Raw genomic sequence first — 20,903 nt, 5'->3', positions numbered from 1 at the left:
GGTGTCCAGAAGGAGCAGTGATCCCAAATCCCCCCAGAGCTGGACGAGGCAGCACAAACCCTCGGCTTGGGCAGAGTCCGGCCGGGAACGCCACAAAAGGAATTTCAGCAGCTGTCAAAAACTGGGAATTCCTTTCATGTCCCTGCAGCAGATGGACACTTGAAAGCCAGACCTTGGCCGTGGGTGTGACCACTCCAAAACCATGGCCCGGAGGGCTGAGGGCTCGGGATGAAGGCTCCTCTCCATCATCCCAGGAGGTTGGAGAATCCCAACCAGGCCGGCACTCCAGGGCCGCTCCTGCTTTGTGTCACGGAGCCGTCAGAGGCTCCTCCGAATTCCAGCCCACCCTGGTGCCTTTTATCCCGGCCAAGAGCATCCCAGGGCCTGGTTTTTATAGGACAGAGGGATGTCAGAACTTCCAAGGCCGGAGCATGGAGAGCACAGGAGGGAATCCAATGAAAAGAGGCAGGAGGTGGCATTTCCAAGGAGGGCAAAAAGAAACATCCCAGTTTTTAAAAGGCCAGAATGTTGGCAGGGGATAATCCAGAGGGAGTGGCCAGGAGGATCCTGAGGGATGGATTTGACCCCGGTGTCAGTTTGGGGCCGTGTTGGTGTTCTCCACGTTTCCCCCACAAAAGGCAGCGACATCAGGCTCCAAACCAGCCTAAGGAAAACAGGTTTTCCTATGGATGAAGGAATCCCTGATTTTCCATACAGATATTCCTGTTCCTTACCAGAACCCCCTGCACCACAACAGGATCCCTGCCCCATTTCAGGACCATTGTCCCATGGCAGGACCACAGTCCCATGCCGGGATCCCTCTCCCACTCCATGATCCCCGTCCCATACCGGGATCTCTCCTGTACGGGGACCCCATTCCCATGCCAGGATCCCTGTCCCACACTGGGATCCCTGCCCCACTCCATGATTCCAGATTGGGATCCCTGTTCCATGCCAAGATCCCTCTCCTGTACAGGGACCCCATTCCCATGCCAGGATCCTTGTCAGGATCCCAGTCCCACCCCGTGATCCTGCCCTGTGCTTGGCACCCCAGTCCCATTCCCAGATCTGTGTCCCATGCCAGGATCCCACTCCCATCCTTGGATCCCTGCCCTATGCAGGGATCCAATGCTGTACCGGGACACCATTCCCACATCGGGATCCCAATTCCATGCTGAGATCCCATTCCCCCGTCAGGATCCCACATCTATCCAGGGCTCTGGGATTGATCCTGGCTTAATTTCAGCCTGGAATAAATGTGGAAAACACACAAGAAAAGGAAAATTCAGGACATTTCATTTGAGGTTTGTCTTAAATGAAAACATTGGGATTTTTCATTTCCAAGTCAGATTTTCCAGAAGAGCTGAAAGTGAAAATTATCCCTTCAGGAACTGGGAAAAGCTGTGCCTGGAACTGGAGCCAGGTTAAAGGGAATTTTTCGCCTTGAAATGAGGGAAAATTCTTCCGCTTCCCACCTTTGGTCTGGCTTCAGCCAGGGAAGGAAGGAAGGAAGGGATGGATGGATGGATGGATGGATGGATGGATGGATGGATGGATGGATGGATGGATGGATGGATGGATGGATGGGAATTCCAGCTGGCAGCATCCCAGTCAGGGATGCAAAGCCTGGCTTCATCCGGGTTCCAGCTGTTGGGAACAGCTGGACACTGCACAGTTCTGTGCAGGGGATCTGCTGACATCTACAGGGCGTTCCAGAGATTCCATGGAATCAGGGAATTCCAGAACAATTTGGGCTGCGAGCAAACTTTAAGATCATCCCATCCATCCCACTTCCATGGGCAGGGACACCTCCCACTATCCCAGGCTGCTCCAAGCCCCATCCAGCCTGGCTTTGGACACTTCCAGGGATCCAGGGGCAACCACAGCATTCCCTGATGGAACCTTTCCACTGCTTTTCCATAAATATTTTGCCCCAGGACAAGGGTGAGGGGCACTTGGATGTCTCCCATCCAAGGAAAAACAGGGAAAATCACCAAAATCACCCTACAGGGAGATGGTTGGACACCAGCCCAGGTGTTTTCCCACCTGAGAATCCAGAGGGAATCCACAGGCACATCCCAACACCGAGCCTGGCCCCGGTGGGTGCAGCTCTCCCACTGCTCCATGGAATGTCCCCGTTGTCCCCACACACCTGGGAATGGCCCCTCCACGGGGAGAGGATGGAGCAGGAATGGCTGCAAACACCGGGAACAGGAGAGCCAAGGACAGGGAAGGAAGGAAGCTGGGAATGGAGGAAGGAATCAGGGAATTTTCCAGCTGCTCTTTGCTCCCAGGCACCCCCTGGAAGCAGGAACGGGGCTCTTGCAGGTGGAAAATCCTCATGGAAGAGCATGGAGCAGTGGGAGGCAGCAGATCCTGGCACAGGGACAAGGACCCATCGCCCTGGGAATGATCCACCAGGACAAAAGCAGCAGGATGTGGGAATTACCTTGAACAGCTCTTCTTATCCCAGCTGGAATCTTGTGTCTGCAGCAGACGTTTCCCCTTGGGATAAAACCTCTTTGGAATCAAACCCAGAGGATTCCAGCACCATCTTGCAAGATCTCCCAGAGTTACAATAAAGTTTTCCAGGGAAAATGCAGGATCAGCTTGGCAGATTCCATCTGCTCACCTTTTCCAGAGGCACAGGGTTGGGATCGCCCCAGGAACCTGGATCACAAAATAACCTGGATCAGCCCATCCCAGGAATTGTGCTTGACCTGCTGTGGCCACCTCCAGCTTCCATGGGCTCAATCCCACTGCTCCTCCTCCAACTTCCATGGGCTCAATCCCACTGCTCCTCCTCCAACTTCCATGGGCTCAATCCCACAGCTCCTCCTCCAACTTCCATGGGCTCAATCCCACTGCTCCTCCTCCAACTTCCATGGACTCAATCCCACTGCTCCTCCTCCAACTTCCATGGACTCAATCCCACAGCTCCTCCTCCAACTTCCATGGGCTCAATCCCACTGCTCCTCCTCCAACTTCCATGGGCTCAATCCCACAGCTCCTCCAACTTCCATGGGCTCAATCCCACAGCTCCTCCTCCAACTTCCATGGACTCAATCCCACTGCTCCTCCAACTTCCAGGGACCCAATTGCACCACTCTTCAAATTTCTATGAACTCAATCCCACTCCAACTTCCATGGTCTCAATCCCACTGCTCCTCTTCCCACTCCTCTGCAGGACAAGTGACAACTTTTTCCACATGGAATTGTTTTATTAGGAAAAGATCCATTAACAATAAAAAACCCCGAAGAGGAGGAGCGGGACATGCTCCTGGAGGGTCAGGAAATTCGGGAGCGAAGCAAATCCCACATTAAACTGAGCCAGATGCAGAGCAGCCAACGATTCCCGAGCCACGCTGCCCCTTCCCACAGGAATTCCAAGGCTGGCCATCGATATTCCCAAATACTCAGAGCCTCAAGGAGTGTCACAGGAACAGGAGCACCAATTTCCCTGGGAAATGATCCTGCTTTTCCAAGGGCTGCTGGCCTCTCCCTCCTTTCCCAGCCAGTCTGGATTGACCTTTCCAGCCCCAGCCCGGAGTTTTCCCACTTCTCCTTGCTCCAAGGAAATTCCAGCTAACTGGGGCGGGGGGGGGGGTCTGTCCTGCTCCCATCAACCCCCCCAGATCCCAGAGAGTTTTCCATGGAAGTTCCTCAGCAGCCGCCAGGCTCCTTGGATCTGCCTCTCCTCCAGGCACAGCAGGACCGGGGAAGTTTGGGAAAAGGGAGGAGCAGTCCCAGGCAGGGAGGGGCTGAGGGACACGGCGTCCGTGTGAGGCAGATCCAGAGCCCGTTCCTGATGGATTCTCCTCAGTCGGAGTCGCTTCCCTCCTGCTTTGCTGATCCCACAGCCGACGCCAGCTCCCCCTCCTGCCCTTTCAAGCGCTCTCCTGCCGGGAGAAAAGCCATGGAAAAGGGATGGATGGGTTGGATTGGGAGTGACCCAGAGCAGGACCCCAAAACCCTTCCCTTGGCACCATCCAAGTGCTCCTGGAGCCTCCTTGGGAAGCTCCTTGGGACCAACAGCTTCCCAGATCCATTTGGGAAGGGACCAAGCCCCACCAATCCCTCCCTGGCCCAGTGAGCTCCCAGCACGGATCATGGAATCCCTCTGGAATGAGCCACCCTGTTCCCGCGGCTCCGGAACGCACGGATCAGCTCCGCGATGGCTCTCTGGGTCCTCTTCTCCAGCTTTTCCAGCTTCTTGGACACATCCCTCTTCAAATCCCTGGGAGAAGAGCCACAAGGTCAGGACAATTCCATGGCCAGGCAGGGCCCACCTTTCCCTGTGGAAATTCCTTCTCTCTCCCAGGTGCTCCGAAACCAACCCAGCCCTGGGTGACAAGCATTCCAGAGAATCAGCAGGAAAAGGGAATTGTGTCTTCCTCCACAGCCAGGAGGGTTTTCCAGTTCCATGGAATCATGGAATGCTCAGGGTTGGATGGGTTCTTAAAGATCAGCTCCTTCCAACCTCCCATGGGATTTTCCCGGTATTTTAACCCTCAGCTCAGGTTTTCCTGGATATTTCCAGCACAACCTCAAGGGGTTGGAACCGCCCCCCCTGCTGACTCCAGCCCCCTTTTCCCGGGAGCAGCATTCCATAGGCACTCACCAGTCGGGTTTCCTGGGAGCCAAGTTTGCCAAATCCTAGGGAAGGAGAGGAGACATCCAGTGAAAGGCAAAGGCAACATTCCAGCCTGGACCTGGCACAGAGCAGCTCTGGATTTCCAGCTCCAGATTCCCAGATCCGGATTTTCAGCTCTGGATTTCCCAGATCTGGATTCCGAGATCCAGATTTCCTGATCCAGATTTCCAGCTCTGGATTTCCCACCACGGATTTCCAGATCCAGGTTTCCCAATCCCAAGAATTCCAGCTCCAGCTTTACCTACCACCTCATCGATGATTGGCTCCGGCTTGGCCGCTTCCAGCTGCTCCTTCACCGTGTCCTCCACTAGATGGGGAAACGGGATCAGTGTTGGAAAACCGGGAATTCCACCAGCGCTCCAGCCTCGGCTCCCAAAAACTTCCCTAAAATCCCATTCCCACAGCTTTACTTAAAAACGTGATGCCCACACCTGAGTACATCCCCTCGGTATCCAAACCCTCCTGAAAATTATCTGGGAATGATGGAAATCCCACAAACGGCATCCGCAGCTGGAAGCCGGTTGGGATCGAGGCCTCTTTTCCCAACATCTGCAGGGATCAGCTGCTCCAAAGGTCTGGAATTTTGCTCTCCCTGACTCATTTCCAGGCCTGGGACACTTTGGAGGAGTCAGGCTCCAGCCCAGGCCTTGGGGAAAGCTCTGGAGATATCCGGGATAATGAGAAAACGCTCACGGAAAAAGCCACCCATGGAGGGGCTGCGGCACCAGGGAGCACATCCAGCACATGGATTTTGTGGAATCAAGGACAATTTCAGTTGGAAAAGCCCTCTTGGATTGAGTCCAAACATTCCCAGCACTGCCAAGGCCAGCACTGCCCATGTCCCCAAGTGCCACATCCACAGGGATTTCAATCCCTCCAGGAATGGGGACTCCACCACTGTGGGACAACTGGAATTTTCCCAATATCCAACCTGGTTATTCCCCTTCCTCCTGTCCCTGTTTCCTGGGAGTGGATCCCAATTCCCCCTGGGCTCCAGTCAGGGAATTGTGCAGCCCCCAGTGCCTCCTTTTCTCCAGGATAACATTCCCAGCTCCCTCAGGAACTCCCCAGCTCCACTCCCTTCCCTGGACAAGCTCCAGCCTTCCCATGTCTTTCCTTTCACATGGAAGTTTTAAGCTCCTACAAAAACACAAGGAAAAGGGCAGTGCCAGAATTCCCAGCCATTCCCAGCCCTCCCTTTTTATTCAGGGCATTTTTCAAGGGATTTATTCCGGAAAACTCCACATCTCAGGATCTGGGGAACTCCTTCATTTCCCCCCCTCAGGTGATTTAGGGAAGTTCCAGGTGAGGAAATTCCAGCCCAACGCCCTCAACTCCTGCCTAAAATTTCCTTCGAGATAAATCCAGCAAAAAACAGCCGGAATTTCCGGGAGGCTCCTCCAGGGAGGCTCCTCCGAGGATGAATCCTTGGATTTGGGCCTGGGAGCGTTCCCACCCCTCTTGTGCAATGCTGGGTGTGAGAGTGACAGGATCAGATATTCCAACCCCTCCATGGACACCTCATCCCAGTGGATCGCCCACCTTGGGAAGAGCACGGAGCTTCCCAAGCCCTGGTTTCCCTTCCCACATTCCCATCTTCTCCCACCTGAGGCCGGTTTGGCCGGGGGCAGCTTCCTCTTCTTCAGCTCCTCATCCTCGGGATCGTAATTCCGCAGCTTGATCTCCCTGGGAAAAGCGGGAAGAGCAGTGAGGAAAGTCTGGGATGGCCCAGTGGGCACTCAGGAAAAGTGGGAATGTTGGAATCAGGAGCCAGAGGCGGATGAAATCATGGAATTGTTGAGATTCCATGGAAAAGCCTCCGAGATCATCAAATCCAGCCAAGGCCACCAGGGATCTGTGTCCCCTGGTGCCACATCCATGGCTTTTAAATCCCACCAGGAATGGGGACTCCCATTCCCCATTCCACGAGGAATATTCCCAATATCCAACCTGGGGTATCCTCTGGCACAGCCTGAGGCTGTCCCTAATCCTTGGGAGAAGAACCCAATTCCCACCTAGCTCCAACCTTTTGGGTCTAAAAACTGGGATACTCCGGCTGGAGACCCCAGGGAAGATCCAAAATCATGGAAAAAATTATTTCAGGGAAACACAGCGGAAAAAAAAGATTATTTAGGATACAAGGTGGTTATCCAAGCATTTCTGGAAGTGCTAAAATCAGGGAGCAAATCCCGGTTCTGGAATAAATGGATGGTGGAGCGGAGGGAATGAGGGACCCAAACATCACCTGGAAGCTTTTCCATGTTTTCATCTCCTCCAGGGAAGCTCAGGAGTCAGGACTGAATCACAATCCCAGGATATTCCCATCTAATTTGGGCTACAATTGGACACCTTCGTTCCCACGAGTGATTCCTCACTGGAACCAAACCCTTCAAGCTTCAAGAGGAATTCTCAAAGCCACAGCCCTGGAAAATCCAGTTTGCAGGAGCTCATCCCAGCTCCAGGACACTCTGGAGGCTGCAGGATCCATGGAAAAGCTCAGCCCACGGGGATAATGAGGGAGGTGAAGCTCATTAACCACCAAGGATGGGATTAACCAGGATTAAGGCTCCAAGAGAAGCTGGGAAGGTTGGGAAGCAGAGAACCAGGTTTTTATGGAAAGCACCAAAAATCCAACCTTGGAAGTCAGCAGAGCACAGGTGGAAAATCCAACCCTGCCCCACTCCATCCCATTCCAGCTCCTGGCCAAGAGTCTGAGCCACTCCGTGGGAATGCTGGGAACACTGGGATGTGTTCCTGAGGTAAATTATGGAATTCCAGAGTGGAAGTGACCCTTGGGATCAGGGCCATGGGCAGGGACACCTCCCACTGTCCCAGGCCGCTCCAAGCCCCATCCTTGGACATTTCCAGGGATCCAGGGGCAGCCACAACTTCTCTGGGAATTCCATCCCAGCCCTCCCCACCCTCCCAGCCAGGAATTCCCTCCCAAAAAGGAATTGGGAGGATTTGGGGAGTGCAGCATTCCAGAGGGAAGCAATGGACACTGCCAGGGGTGGCACATTCCGTGGTTTGGGTGGGGAATATCCCAAATCCATGTTTCCCTCAGGGCCAGAGCTCCTGGCTGGGGAAGCAGGAGGGATCCCAGCTTTTTCTGGGAGGAGGCCCTTGGCACCGGCACGCCGGGAATGCACGGAATGCCCGGAGTGTTCCCGATGGAAACCAGGCCCCTCCGAGCTTGGCTTGGGCTTCACTGTTCCAGCCCCAAGGCTTTTATGGAACAAACAATTCCACAGATTCCTCCAAGCCTCCTGGCTGTCAAAATCCTTGTGGCAGGAGCACCTGGAACGGCTGTGCCATGAAAAGCTGGAACAGGGATTTCTTCCAGTGTCACGGGTCCCTTGCTCCTGTTGTTGTTATTCCCAAAAGTCACTTGGAGCTGCTTCAGGAGCAGCTTCCCCATCCCACTCCATAAGGATAAGGCTTTCACCTCCTGGAACAGCAGGAAAAATGTATGGAGATCATGGAATCATCCTGGAATGGGCTGGGTGGGATCTGAAGGGTGATCCCCTTCCACGGGCAGGGACACCTCCGCTATCCCAAGGGTGATCCAACCTGGCCTTGGGCACTGCCAGGGATCCAGAGCTTCTCTGGGAATTCCATCCCAGCCTCTCCCCACCCTCCCAGCCAGGAATTCCCAATTCCCAGTCTCCCATCCATGCCTGCCCTCTGGCACTGGGAGCCATTCCCTGGGTCCTGTCCCTCCATCCCTTGTCCCCAGTCCCTCTCCAGCTCTCCTGGAGCCCCTCCAGGCCCTGCCAGGGGCTCTGAGCTCTCCCTGGATCTTTCCCTTCTCCAAGTGAACATTCCCGAGTTTTCCCAGAGCAGAGGGATTCCAGCCCCGGGAGCAGCTCCATGGGATCCCCTGGATTGACTCCAGCAGGTGCTGCCGACGTTCCCGGATTTCTCACCCAAGGCACCAAAGGAGGAGCAGGCAGAGATCCAGGACAGCCCTCCCTGAGGAAAAGCTCTTCCCTGGAAAAGCTGCTCCTGCCCAAGCTCCTGAGCATGTCCAAGCCTGTCCTGCTCCCAGAGTGGCTCCAGAAGGAAGGAATCCCAAAAAATCCCACCCCTCTCCACACCAAACTTGCCAGGCCGGTTGTTTTTCCAGGACGTGCTCCCTGCTGGAGCAGGGACTGGGAGAGATCCAGGGGTTCCAGGAGAGCTGGAGAAGATCCCAAATCCATCAGGATTCCCACAGGGCTTTCCCAAGCACCTGAGCTTTTTCCAGGTGGACACTGGGAATTTCAATATCCATGAATAAAACTGGGCAAAGCTGGATGTGGAGCTGGAGGATATTCCAAACCATTCCCACCCCAGCCATGCTGGGAACACCAACACTGGAACGAGGACAAACTGGAACGAGGACAAACCTCATCCATGTTTTTCCTGCGGCTCCTCCAGGTTGGGATGGATCCAAACCCAACTTCCACCCTTGAGGTTCAACCAAAAGGAGCCCTGGAGGCACCTTGGGAGCAGCGAGATGGCCACGGGATAACAGCTGGGATAACTGCTGGAATTCCCGGGGTCAGATCCACAATCCCAGCACAAGGACTGGGAGCAGAAAGATGCTCCAGACGTGCTCCCATTCCCGGGAATTCTCCCCCAGGATGGGCAGCTGGAAGTCTGAGCACCCAGAAATCCATGCCCAAAACACCGTGGGGTGGATGAATTCCCAGGAATGATCCCTGGAAAAGAGCTGAGCGCTGGGAAGAGCCAAGGGCTGGAAGGAGCAGGGGGAACCTCTGGAGGCTCTTCCCAATCCCAGGGAAAATCCAGGATCACCCAGAGCTTGGGATCACGGGAAGATCCATGGATCCTCCACTAGGGATGGATCAGCTCCATCCTGAGGGAAAATCCTCCAGCTCCAGAGGGAGGAAATCCCAAAGCATGGATCAGGACCTTCAGGATGGAGCCAGCTCAGGGATGTCCCCAGCCTGGATCCCGGCGCTCTCAGATTCCAGGTGGATTCAATCCTTGTCTTCCCTTTTCCAGCTTGAAGCAAAATGCGGCAGCTCCCAGTTTTACCCATTCCCACTCCTTTTCCTGAGCACATTCCCGATGGGAAGGGATCCCTGGGATGCTCCACGTCCGTGTCCAAGCAGGAGCAGATCCCGGGAAGTGTCAATCAAACCCTCCCCGGGTCCCCAGCTCAGCTCCCACCTCCCACATTTAATCCTGGTTTGTTTTTTTTTTCCATTCTTTTTCCTTGTCCTAAAGCCCTTCCCTGAGATTTCCACGCTCCAGGATGAAGGGAATCAGGTCCTGGATTCTCCTGGCGAGCCCAACCCCCTCTGCAGCAGAATCCCGAGGGATTTTGAGGCAGAGATTAACAAACAAAAGCGCTCCGGACCTGTCTGGTGACATTCCAGAGGCAGGAATTCCTCAGGGAGATCGGGTTTCCCAAGCCCGCTCCTCCCCCTCAGCAGGAGCTGCAACTTCCAAGGATAACTCCGTGTCCAAGGGCAGGGCTCCCTGTGGATTCACTTTTCCTAAAGCTGGGAAATTGAGGATTATTTTTGTCCCATCCCTCTCCAAGCTTTTCCTTGGGTTTTTAACTCCATTTTTCCCACCTCTGACGAGCACAAGGAGCCCAATTCCAAGGCTCGGAGCTGCAGGATGGGAATTCCAGGCTCCAGCAGGTCCCTGATTCCCAAATCCAGAGTTTTACCCCCCGGGAATGAGGCGGAAAGGCCAAAATCCTCCCACACCCTTTTCCCAGGAAAGGTGGAGCAGCGGCTCCGCTTCCTGGTCCACACAAAAATCCAAAGGATCCAAGTTTTTCACAGCTCCAGAGAGAATTCCCAGGGTTTGGATCGGGGAATCACAGCTGGAATTCCTGAGAGAAGAGCGGGGCCTGCAGGGCAGGGAATTTGCAGGAAAATGAGGAAGGAAAAAGGGGATGGGGAGGTCGGAGTGGAGCGGAAATAAAGCAGGAAGCGGCCAAAAAAAATGGGAGCACGGGCTGGGAAAAACGTTGGGAAAACCAGAGCCAAGGGGATCTTGTCCTTCCTGCAGTCACTGGAAGAGAAAAGCTGGGAATCTCCATCCCTGGAAGTGTCCAAAGCCAGGTTGGGATAGTGGGAGCTGTCCCTGCCCATGGAATGGCATCATCCTTTGGGTCCTTTCCCACCCAAACCATTCCAGGATTTTCCCTGCTCCAGCTTTCCTGGCAGCACTGGGATGCCACAGAGCAGGTGGGTGTGGGATCTCCCAGGGAATCCTGGAAAAATGTGGAGAAGGGGTGAGAGAATCCCAGAATTCCAGAATGGATTGACTGGAAGGGACTCAAGGACGATCCCATTCCATGGGCAGGGACACTTCCACTGTCCCAGGCTGCTCCAGCCTGGCCTTGGACACTTCCAGGGATGGAATTTGATGGGATTTCCCCATATCCCAAGTGGCTGAGAGGGAATTCCCAAAATCCATTCATAACTAAAGGGAAAAGCAGGAAAAAAATCCTTGGGATGACTCCGTGCCCTGGCAGGGACCTCCAGCTCCTTCTCCTGGAGTTTTCCCTCTCCAGCCATTCCTGGGATCAGCCAGAGCCTGTGGAGAATCCTCAGGATCCCAGGGAATCCAGGAAGGATTCCAAGCCAATCCATCCTGGAATTCCACACCTGGATGGGCTGGGATGGAGCTGAAGTGCAGCAGCCAGGAGTGAAAATCCTGGAATTCTGTTCCACAAACCACGGGATTATTCCCTGAACCATCACATTCCCTATCCCACAAAATTCCTTCTGCCTGGAAAATCCAGCCCAGCTCCTGGAAGTGCTTTGGAGGGAATTCCAGCCACTAGGATTCCTCATTTCCCAAATCCAGGTGAAATTCCAGCAGATTTTCCCCCTTTTCCCCAGGCCAGCAGTGCCCAGCAATTCCCTTTTCCATAGGGAGATCCTTGGGAAATCCAAATCCAAGAGGAAATGAAGGGATGGGTTCTTCCAGATCCAATTCCCATGGGAAAAGTGGACATTCCACAAGAAAAGCAAAAGGAAATCAAAAGTTGGGAATTATCCAGGCAAAATTTGGGATTCAAACACTCCCAAACGGAGCAGATTTTTCTCCAGAAGATGGGAAGGGTGGGAAAAACAGGGAAATCCATTGGGAAGTGAAGTTTTCCCCCAAAAAAGAGGGGAATCCCAAAGAATTCCATGAGTTTGAGGAGAAAGCCAGGATGGAATTTCCCCTCTCCACCTGCAACTTCCTTGGATTTTCCAGGAAATCATCCTGAGGCAGGGGAAGGATTTTGTCTGGATCTGCCACTGGATGAAGGAAAATCCATAGGAAAACCAATGGAACACCAGGAATGCCACAGAGCCCTCAGATCCCTCCAGGCAACCCCAGCAGTCATTCCCAGGAGAAAATCTGCCCAAACCAGGATTTTCTTGGGATTTGGAGGATGATTCCCAGGAAAAATCAGCCCAAACCAGGATTTTTTGGGGATTTGGAGGATGAATTTCTCATTCCAGCCAGGCCCGGATCCACAGGGGTGGGAAAACCAACCCAGATTCCATCGGCTCCAGATCCGGTGGCAGTGCTGGAATCTGAGAGCTCCTGATCCATTCATTTTTCAGGAGCTTCCCGAGCTTTGGTTTCACCTCTGGAGCCTTTTCTGGCACAAATTCCAAGCACAGACATTTCCCTCTCCCAAGAAATTTGGCTCCTCCGGCCCCAAATCCGTGTGGGATTTTCTCCACCGGGATTTGCTTTTTCCAAGGAGTTATTCCCAAAAAAAAAATATTTTTAAAAAGGAGGATTTTCCTCATTTTTTTTCCTGGTTCACTTCTCCCACAGAGGAGGTTTTTAGGGATAAATCCATGGGAATAGGCCACATTCCACATTTTCCACCCAAATTTGTGATCCCAAAAAAACTCTTGGTGGGAATCAGCTGGATCTGCCTCAGCTCCCATTTTCCAGGGAAAACAGTCACAGAAATCCATGGAAAAATCCCAATCCCAGCAGGAATGGCTGGGAATTGAGGAAAGCTCCCAACATTCCTGCTGCCTCTGGAAACACTCCAGGTTTTCCCTCCTGATCCACGGAATTTTGCCTCCAAGATGAATCCACCCATCCCTCATCCCAAATGATTTGCACCAAATTCCCATGGAAAATTCCTATTGAATCACAGAGATCCAAGGGAAAACCCTCCTGGGAAAAGTGGGAATGAAGTAGGAATCACCTGTGCTTGACTGGCTCCTCCTCCTCGTCTTCTCTGGGGATTTTGGATTCGGGTTCTCCACTCTCCTTGTTCTGCAAAAAAAAAATGGGATAATCCGTCAGATTTTGACTTCTCTGGAAAACCAGGAGAACAAACAGCCCCAAAATCCTCTGGGACTGGGATATTTCTGGGATACTTCTGGGATACTTCTGGGATTTAGGAGTGAGGGATGAGAAGCCATAAAAAACTGGGAATTCCCAGAGCAGGATTCTCTTTTTTCCCCCTAATTTATCATTTGGGATGGAAAACATGGAATCCCACAGGGAGCAGCACAACAAAGGAATTCCAGCTCCAGGAAAACGTTGGAGCAAAACCTAGCTTTTCTGGAATAGGGAAAGAGGCTCCATGGGTAGCACCAGATCCCAGGAAAAGCAGGAATTCCCTCTTCCATTCACTGTCCAGGCAGGAACAGGGATGGAATGGTGCCCAGGAGGAGCTGGGAATGAGCAGCCATGGAATTCTGGAATCCTGGAAGGAAATGAACATCCCAACTTCCCAAAAAAAGCAGGAGCAGCTCTGGATTTCCCAGGAATGGACACAGCAAACACTGCTAACCTCCATTGATCCTGACTTTTATTGCCATGGAAAATGATTGGGAATGAGGAGAGTTTAGCCCTCTCCATTCCCAGAGCTGAATTCCCAATTTTCCCTAAAGGCTTGGATGGGAAGGGATCCTAAGGATGATCCTATTCATGGGCAGGGAATTCCCACTGTCCCTGGTGCTCCAAGCTGGCCTTGGACACTGCCAGGGATGAGGCAGCCATGGAATTCCCTGGGAATTCCCAACATCCCACCTCTCCCTGCCCTCTGGCACTGGGATCCATCCCCTGCCTCCCATCCCTTATCCCAAGTCCCTCTCCCAGCGCCAGCTCCAGGATCCTGGTATTATCCAGGAGCTCCTCTAGGCCTGGGAATGTTTCCCAAACTGCTGACTCATTCCCTGGATCCCTCTTCTTCCAAACTCTGTCCCACAATCCGGGTTAAAAATTACATTCCCAGCAAACAGGGGAGGGAGCCAGGGCTGGAACTGTTCAGGTTCAGCTCCTGCTCCGAGGGCAAGGAAAATATTCCCCTTTTTTTTCAAAGGAAAACCAACAATAATCATCCCAAAAATCCCAATTTAATCCCATTTTCATTCCCTGTTTTAAGTCCATTAAAACTTTGGGATACTCCCAGGAATTCCCTGCTCCTTAAATTCAATAAAACTGGGAAGAGCCCTCTGGAATTCCCTGCTGCAGCTCCGAGCTGGGTAATGTTTAGCCACCCTTGAATCCGTGGAATTCCAAGTCTGTTCCCACTCCTCTCCTCTCCTCGTGCTCCAGAGCTGCATTCCCCTCACTCCTGCTGGAATTTTATCCAGAGGGCTCCAAGATAAGGAAACACTTGGCACAAATATTCCCAGGGAGCCCTGGCTGCTCCCACTCCTGACAATTCCTGCTTTTCCCTGGGTGTTGGAATATTGGATATTCCAATCCTGCCACAAGCTTGCCAGAAATTCCCAATTCTGGCTTCCTTCCCATTAAATCTGGAGTTTTTTAAAGGCTTGGAGATATTCCTAGAAAATCGAGGCAAAGAATTTCCAGGGAAGCTGTGGGGGAAAAGGGAGGGAAAGGAAAAAGGCTGGGAAATAAAAAAGGGCAGGAAGGGAAAAAGGGGAGGGAAAAACACAGGGAAACAGAAATGGCAGGGAAAAAGTGGTGAGGGAAAGGAAAAAAGGGCGGGAAGATAAGGAAGGGAAAAAACAGAGGGAAACAAAAATGGCGGGGGGGAAATTGCGAGGGGAAAAATGGGGCGGGAAAGGAAAAAACAGGGAAACAAAAATGAGGAGGGAAAGGGAAAAAACGGGGAGGGAAACAAAAATGGCAGGGGAAAAAAATCGTAAGAGAAAAAAATGGTGAGGGGGAAAAAATGGTGAGGGAAAGGAAAAAAGGGCAGGAAGACAGGGAAGGGAAAAAACAGCGGGAAACAAAAGTGGTGGGGGAAAAAATCATGAGGGGAAAATGGCGGGAAAAAGGACGGGAAGGAAAAAGAGGAGGGGAAAAAACAGAGGGAAACAAAAATGGTGGGGGAAAATCATGAGGGGAGAAAAATGGTGAGGGAAAAAGGGTGGGAAAGGAAAAAACAAAGGGAAATAAAAATGGCGGGGGAAAAATTGTGAGAGCAAAACAGGGCAAGGGAAAGGAAAAAAGTGCAGGAAGAAGGGAAGGGAAAAAACAAAGGGAAACAAAAATGGTGGGGGGAAAAATGGTGAGGGAAAAAGGGTGGGAAAAAAGGGCAGAAAAGGAAAAAACAGAGGGAAACAAAAATGGCGGGGGAAAAAATCATGACAGAAAGATGATGGGGAAAAAAAGACAGGAAGGAAAAGGCAGGAAAGAAGCTGGCACAGCTCTGGATTTCCCAGGAATGGCAGCAGGGATGGGCACTGCAGACACTGCTCTTATCCCAATTTTATTCCTATGGAGCAGGGCACGGGCAGGAGGAAGGAGATTGGGGCACTCCTGAATTCCCAGAGCTGAATTCCCAACATCTCCTGAGCCCACGGGCACAAAGGCTTGGACTGGAAGGGATCCTAAGGATGATCCCAGTCCATGGGCAGGGAATTCCCACTGTCCCAGGCTGCTCCAGCCTGGCCTTGGGCACTGCCAGGGATCCAGGGGCAGCCACAGCTGCTCTGGGAATTCCATCCCAGCCAGGAATTGGGGTCTTCCTGTCACTCTTGGATGGAATTTGGGGTTATTCCCACTGAAAACAATGGGAATGTTCATGGAGAAACCTGGATTGTGTCCTGCCGGTGGAAAAAATCCATTTTTTTCGGATTCTCTCCGGGTTGGAGGCAACAAAAACAGGGGAAAAGGGAATTGCTTCTGTCTGATCCTTCAGTTTTTCGATCAGATTCCCTCAAGGAAAATTCTCCAAAAATATTTAGGTGGAAAAAATAATGGGAGAGGAGAACAAATCAATGGAATAATGAGATTCCTGTGTGGAAATTCCACAAAAAAATGGGAAGCTGCTCCTTTGTCTGCAGTGCTTGGATTCCTGAGGGAATCCAGCAGAGGCTGGGCTGTGGGAAAGCTTTTTGTAGGAATATATTCCAGGATTATCCAGAGAATTTAAGTGAAAATCTGGGAATGTCGGGATTCCTGCTTTGGGATTCCCACTTTTCCTTTCTTTCCGTAGAAATTGGGGGATGAGGGACTTTTCCCATAACTTAAGGAGAAAATTCCTTGCTGGGACAATATTTGGCATTTCCCATTGGGCACTTCCCAGATTTCCAGCTTTTCCCCTTTTCCTTTTGCCCTTGCTGTGAAATTCTGTGGGATTTGATGGCTCAAAGTCCCACTCTGAGGGAATTTCCCAGGAAAATTCCCTGGGAATTCCTCTCCTTTTAAGATCTGTGGGGATGCTGCTGGATCTTCCCAAAGGATCCCTCAGCAAAACCCCGGTGAGCTCACTGTGGGAATTCCAGGCTCAGATTCCCTCTCCCATCCCAAAACTCCTCATCCAAGACCCCCACATCTCCTTCTCCTGCTTTTTTATCCCCCAATCCTTAAAAAGCCGGAGCTTTGCCCTGTTTTTGTGGGAAGGAAGGGTCTCCCATTGCTCCCTCCCTCCTCCCCGCTCCGAGCATTCCCTGTGCTGTTCCTCGAGCTGGAAGAACTCCTCTGGCTGCATCCCAAGCTTTTGTTCCTGGCTGGATTTGCTCCAGAGCCACATCCCTGCCCCTCCACACCTTCCCAGCAGGAGGAAGGGCTGGCACTGCTCCTTTCCTCAGGCTTTTCCTGCTTTTCCGCCCTTTCCCTGCTTTCTCAAAGCCCCGAACAGTCCCACACTTTGGCTCCTTCTCTCCTTGTTTTTCCTGGATTTTTTTTTCATGCTGGGATTTGTTTTTCCCCAGAGCAAAGCTCCTCGTGATCCAGAGCCCAAGGCTTGGGAAAAGTGTTGCTGTGGAAACAGAGCCCAGGGAAGTTTTTCCAGCCAGGATAAAACACCCGGAGAGCTCCGAAGGATCCGTTCCTGTCCAGGCTTTTTTAGGGAAGTCAGAAAGGGCTGGAGCACAGGAAATGCTTCATCCTGGAGGTTCTTCCCAACAATTCCAGCTCGGGAATGTTGGAGATATGAGGGGGGCTGGATGGGATCCCACAGATCCAGGGGTGGGATCCTCGGGGCAGGAAGGGCTCAGAGCTGCTGGAGCAAATCCAGAGGATTCCACGGAGCTGCTCCCAGGGCTGGAGCCCCTCTGCTCTGGGAAAACTGGGAATGTCCAGCCTGGAAAAGAGGCAGCTCCAGGGAGAGCTCAGAGCCCCTGGCAGGGCCTGGAGGGGCTCCAGGAGAGCTGGAGAGGGACTGGGGACAAGGGATGGAGGGACAGGACACAGGGAATGGCTCCCAGTGCCTGAGGGCAGGCATGGATGGGAGATTGGGAAAGGGGAATTCCAAGGATTTTTTTTTCCCCAGTGAATATCCTTTGACTTTGAAATGTTTCCCAGAGATCTGAAGCTTGGGATCATTTGCATTGCTGGAATTAAGGCTGGAAAACAAAGGGATGAGCTGTCAAAGGGAATGGAACCAACTGGGAATAAAGGAAAGGGATAAAAGCCAGGAAAAGCCTTTCACATCTCCCCCCAAAAAAAGGCAGGAAAAGCTTCCCAAGGACCTTGAGCTGCTCCACAAAAACTGCTGGAATTTTCACCAGCTTGAGATTGTCCTGGGGTGTTTCCTCCTGGAATACCCAGCATTCATTCCCATTAAAAACTGGGATCCTGCTGGAACCACAGCCTCAGGTTTGCTCCCCTATGGATTTCAGGCCTGGAATGTTCTGGGTTCCCTGCCCATGGAACTGGGTGAGCTTTAAGGCCCCTTCCCAAAAGAAATCTGGGATTCTCTAAGGTTTAATAAAGCAGGAATTTCAACCCAGATACTTTCCACATCAGAACTCCCAAATTTCTCCACGAGGGCTGGGAATGGCTGAGCTCTCCCAGAATCTTCCAGCAAAAGTTTCCCTCTATATCCCAGCTCTTTTCCAGGAGCTTGGGGCTGTCCTCCATCCCTCTGGAGTGACACTGGATCCTCCCAGTTGGAAAAATTTCTTTCCCACCAGTTTTTTTCTTTTCCACCATATTTTTCCCACCATTTTTCCTTTCCCACTCTCAGCTTTCCATCCTTGGAAAACCAGGAATTCTCTGTTAAAAACCAAAAAGCTGACTGGAATTCTCTGCCCATTGAACTGGATGAGGTTTAAGATCCCTTCCCAAAAGAAATCCAGGATTTCAGGATTCTCCAAGGTTTAATAATGCAAGAATTTTGACCCAAATCTTTTCCACATCACAACAGAATTCCCAAATTTCTCCCTGAGGGCTGGGAATGGCTGAGCTCTCCCAGAATCTTCCAGCAAGGTGGGAAAAGTTTCCCTCTATATCCCAGCTTTTTTCCAGGAGCTTGGGGCCATCCTCCATCCCTCTGGAATGGCAATGGATCCTCCCAATTGGAAAACTTTCCTTCCCACCATTTTTCCTTTCCTGCCCTCAGCTTCCCATCCTTGGAAAACCAGGAATTCCCCATTAAAACCCAAAGAGTTGCTTGGAATTCCCTGCCCATGGAACTGGGTGAGCTTTAAGGCCCCTTCCCAAAAGAAATCCAGGATTTTGAGATTCTCCAAGGTTTAATAAAGCAGGAATTTCAACCCAAACCTCTTCCACATCACATCAGAATTCCCAGATTTCTCTCCAAGGGCTGGGAATGGCTGAGCTCTCCCAGAATCTTCCAAAGTTTCCCTCTATATCCCAGCTCTTTTCCTGGAGCTTGGAGCTGTCCATCCCTCTGGAATGGCACTGGATCCTCCCAGTTGGAAAAATTTCTTTCCCACCATTTTTTTTCCCACCATTTTTCCTTTCCCGCTCTCAGCTTTCCATCCCAGGAAAACCAGGAATTCTCTGTTAAAAACCAAAGAGCTGCTTGGAATTCCCTGCCCTAGAGGAATGGGATCACCTTGAAGGTCCTTCCCACCAAAGCATCCCATGAAAGAAGCAGGAGAAGCCACAGAGAATTCCCACTGGGAATTCTGGCACAGCATCCCCAGCCCTGAGCTCATCCCAAAGTGTCACTCCTCATTTCCATGGATCCCATCCCAAAGCTCTGGCAAAAAAGGGCAAATCCAGCTGGAATTGCAGGAGATGAAAGGAGCCTGGGATGGGCTTTGGGATCCCAAGGAGATTTTAATCCTTTTTTTTAATGGAGAGGGATGAGAAGGGGGAATTAGGGAAATCTCCGTGTGCATTGCCATGGAGATGGGAATGGCAGCAGGAAAATCCAATCCTGGGGATTTTCTGCTGGGTTTTTTTTAGGAATTAACCCTCCCTGGCAGGAAACAGGGAGATCCTGTTCAAGGAAAAGAAAGAAAATCATTGGAATGGGGCTTTTCCCAAGATTTTGCCTCCATTGGTGATGGGAAAAGAGTTCTGGAATCGTGGAATTCTCGAGGCTGGAAAAGCCTTGGAATGGAGTCCAACCATTCCCAGCACTGATCCAGGTCCCACACCCACCCATGGGATTGGGAATTCCACCCTGTCCCAGAATCAGCACCCCAAATATCCCAGAGGCTGCACATGGAGGGGCTGAGGGCTGGGAAGGGCCAGATCCTCTTTCCCAGCACATCCCAAAAAATTCGGGATCCATGGGGGACCCCTCTGACACCCCCAGTCCCTCTGGGACCCCAAAAGCCTTAAATCCCTTCCCACCACATCCCAAATAACTCAGGGTCTGTCTGGGATCTTCTGACAACCCCCAGCTCCTCTGGGATCCCAAAATCCTCTAATCCTGTCCCACCCCAAACCACTGGGGATCCCAAATATCCCAAATAACTCAGGATCCACGTGGGATCCTCTGGGACCCCAAAACTCTCAATTCCTGTCCCACCCAAAGCACTGAGCATCCCAAAAATCTCAGGATCCACATCAGGCCCTCTGACACCCCCAGCCCCACTCCAGACCCTCTGGGACCCCAAAATCCTCAAATCCCGTCCTACCCAAAGCACTGAGGATCCCAAATATCCCAAGAATCTCAAGATCCTCAAACCCTCAAACCCAACCAAATAACAGAGGATCCCAAATAACTCAGGATCCACATGGGATCCTCTGACTCTCCCCCAGCCCCACTCCAGACCCTCTGGGATGCCAAAATCCTCAAATCCCATCCCACTGCATCCCAAAAATCTCAGGATCCACGCGGGACCCTCTGGGACCCCCAAACCCTGTCCCACCCAAAGCACCGAGGATCCCAAATATCCCAAATAACTCAGGATCCACGTGGGACCCTCTGACACCCCCAGCCCCACTCCAGACCCTCTGGGACCCCAAAATCCTCAAACCCACCCAAAGCACTGAGGATCCCAAATATCCCAAAAACCTCAGGATCCCCAAACCCTGTCCCACCCAAAAAACTGAGGATCCCAAGTATCCCAAATAACTCAGGATCCACATGGGATCCTCTGACTCTCCCCCATTCCAGACCCTCTAGGACCCCAAACCCTCAAACCCTGTCCCACCCAAAGCACTGAGAATCCCAAATGTCCCAAAAATCTCAGGATCCCCAAACCCTATCCCACCCAAAGCACTGAGAATCCCAAATATCCCAAAAATCTCAGGATCCTCCGCCTGTCCCCGGCACCCTAAGGCCTCTGCCCAGGCCCCTTCCGCAGCCTCGGCCCCAGCGCGGGCCCCTCCGGGGGCTCCCCCCGCCCTCGCAGCGCCCAGCCCGACCCGACCTGCAGCGTGCGCTGCCTCAGGGCCTTCAGCCGCTCCCGTCGCTTCAGCGCCTCCTGCTCCAGCCGCCCCAGCACGAACCCCTCGGGCTCCTCCGCGGCTTCCATGCCACCCCCGGGCGCCGCCATCTTGTACCCCGCGTCCCGCTGCCGTACAGTGCGCAGCGCGCATGCGCGGCAGGCCGGGCGCGCCGAGCGCCGAGCTTATCGATGCGAGCAATCGATTGGGGGGTTTGGGGAGGGGGAAGGAAAAAAATTCT

The 20,903-nt window shown here is 52.4% G+C and overlaps 1 protein-coding gene across 1 annotated transcript; it reads right to left on the bottom strand.

Annotated features, from left to right (window-relative positions):
- Positions 1-3,197: 3,197 nt before the first annotated feature.
- Positions 3,198-20,788, bottom strand: CCDC12 (coiled-coil domain containing 12). Its single transcript, XM_066552846.1, has 7 exons — positions 20,647-20,788; positions 12,849-12,919; positions 6,261-6,340; positions 4,900-4,961; positions 4,622-4,656; positions 4,161-4,237; positions 3,198-3,899 (listed from the first exon to the last, which is right to left on the bottom strand). The coding sequence occupies exons 1-7, from the start codon at positions 20,770-20,772 to the stop codon at positions 3,820-3,822; spliced, it is 531 nt and encodes a 176-aa protein (XP_066408943.1). The 5' UTR covers positions 20,773-20,788; the 3' UTR covers positions 3,198-3,819.
- Positions 20,789-20,903: the final 115 nt, after the last annotated feature.

This window comes from Molothrus aeneus, chromosome 1 (assembly GCF_037042795.1).
Source record: "Molothrus aeneus isolate 106 chromosome 1, BPBGC_Maene_1.0, whole genome shotgun sequence".
Lineage (NCBI taxonomy): Eukaryota > Metazoa > Chordata > Aves > Passeriformes > Icteridae > Molothrus > Molothrus aeneus.
Note: the sequence above shows the minus strand (reverse complement) of the source record. Positions and strands in the feature narration are given on the sequence as shown.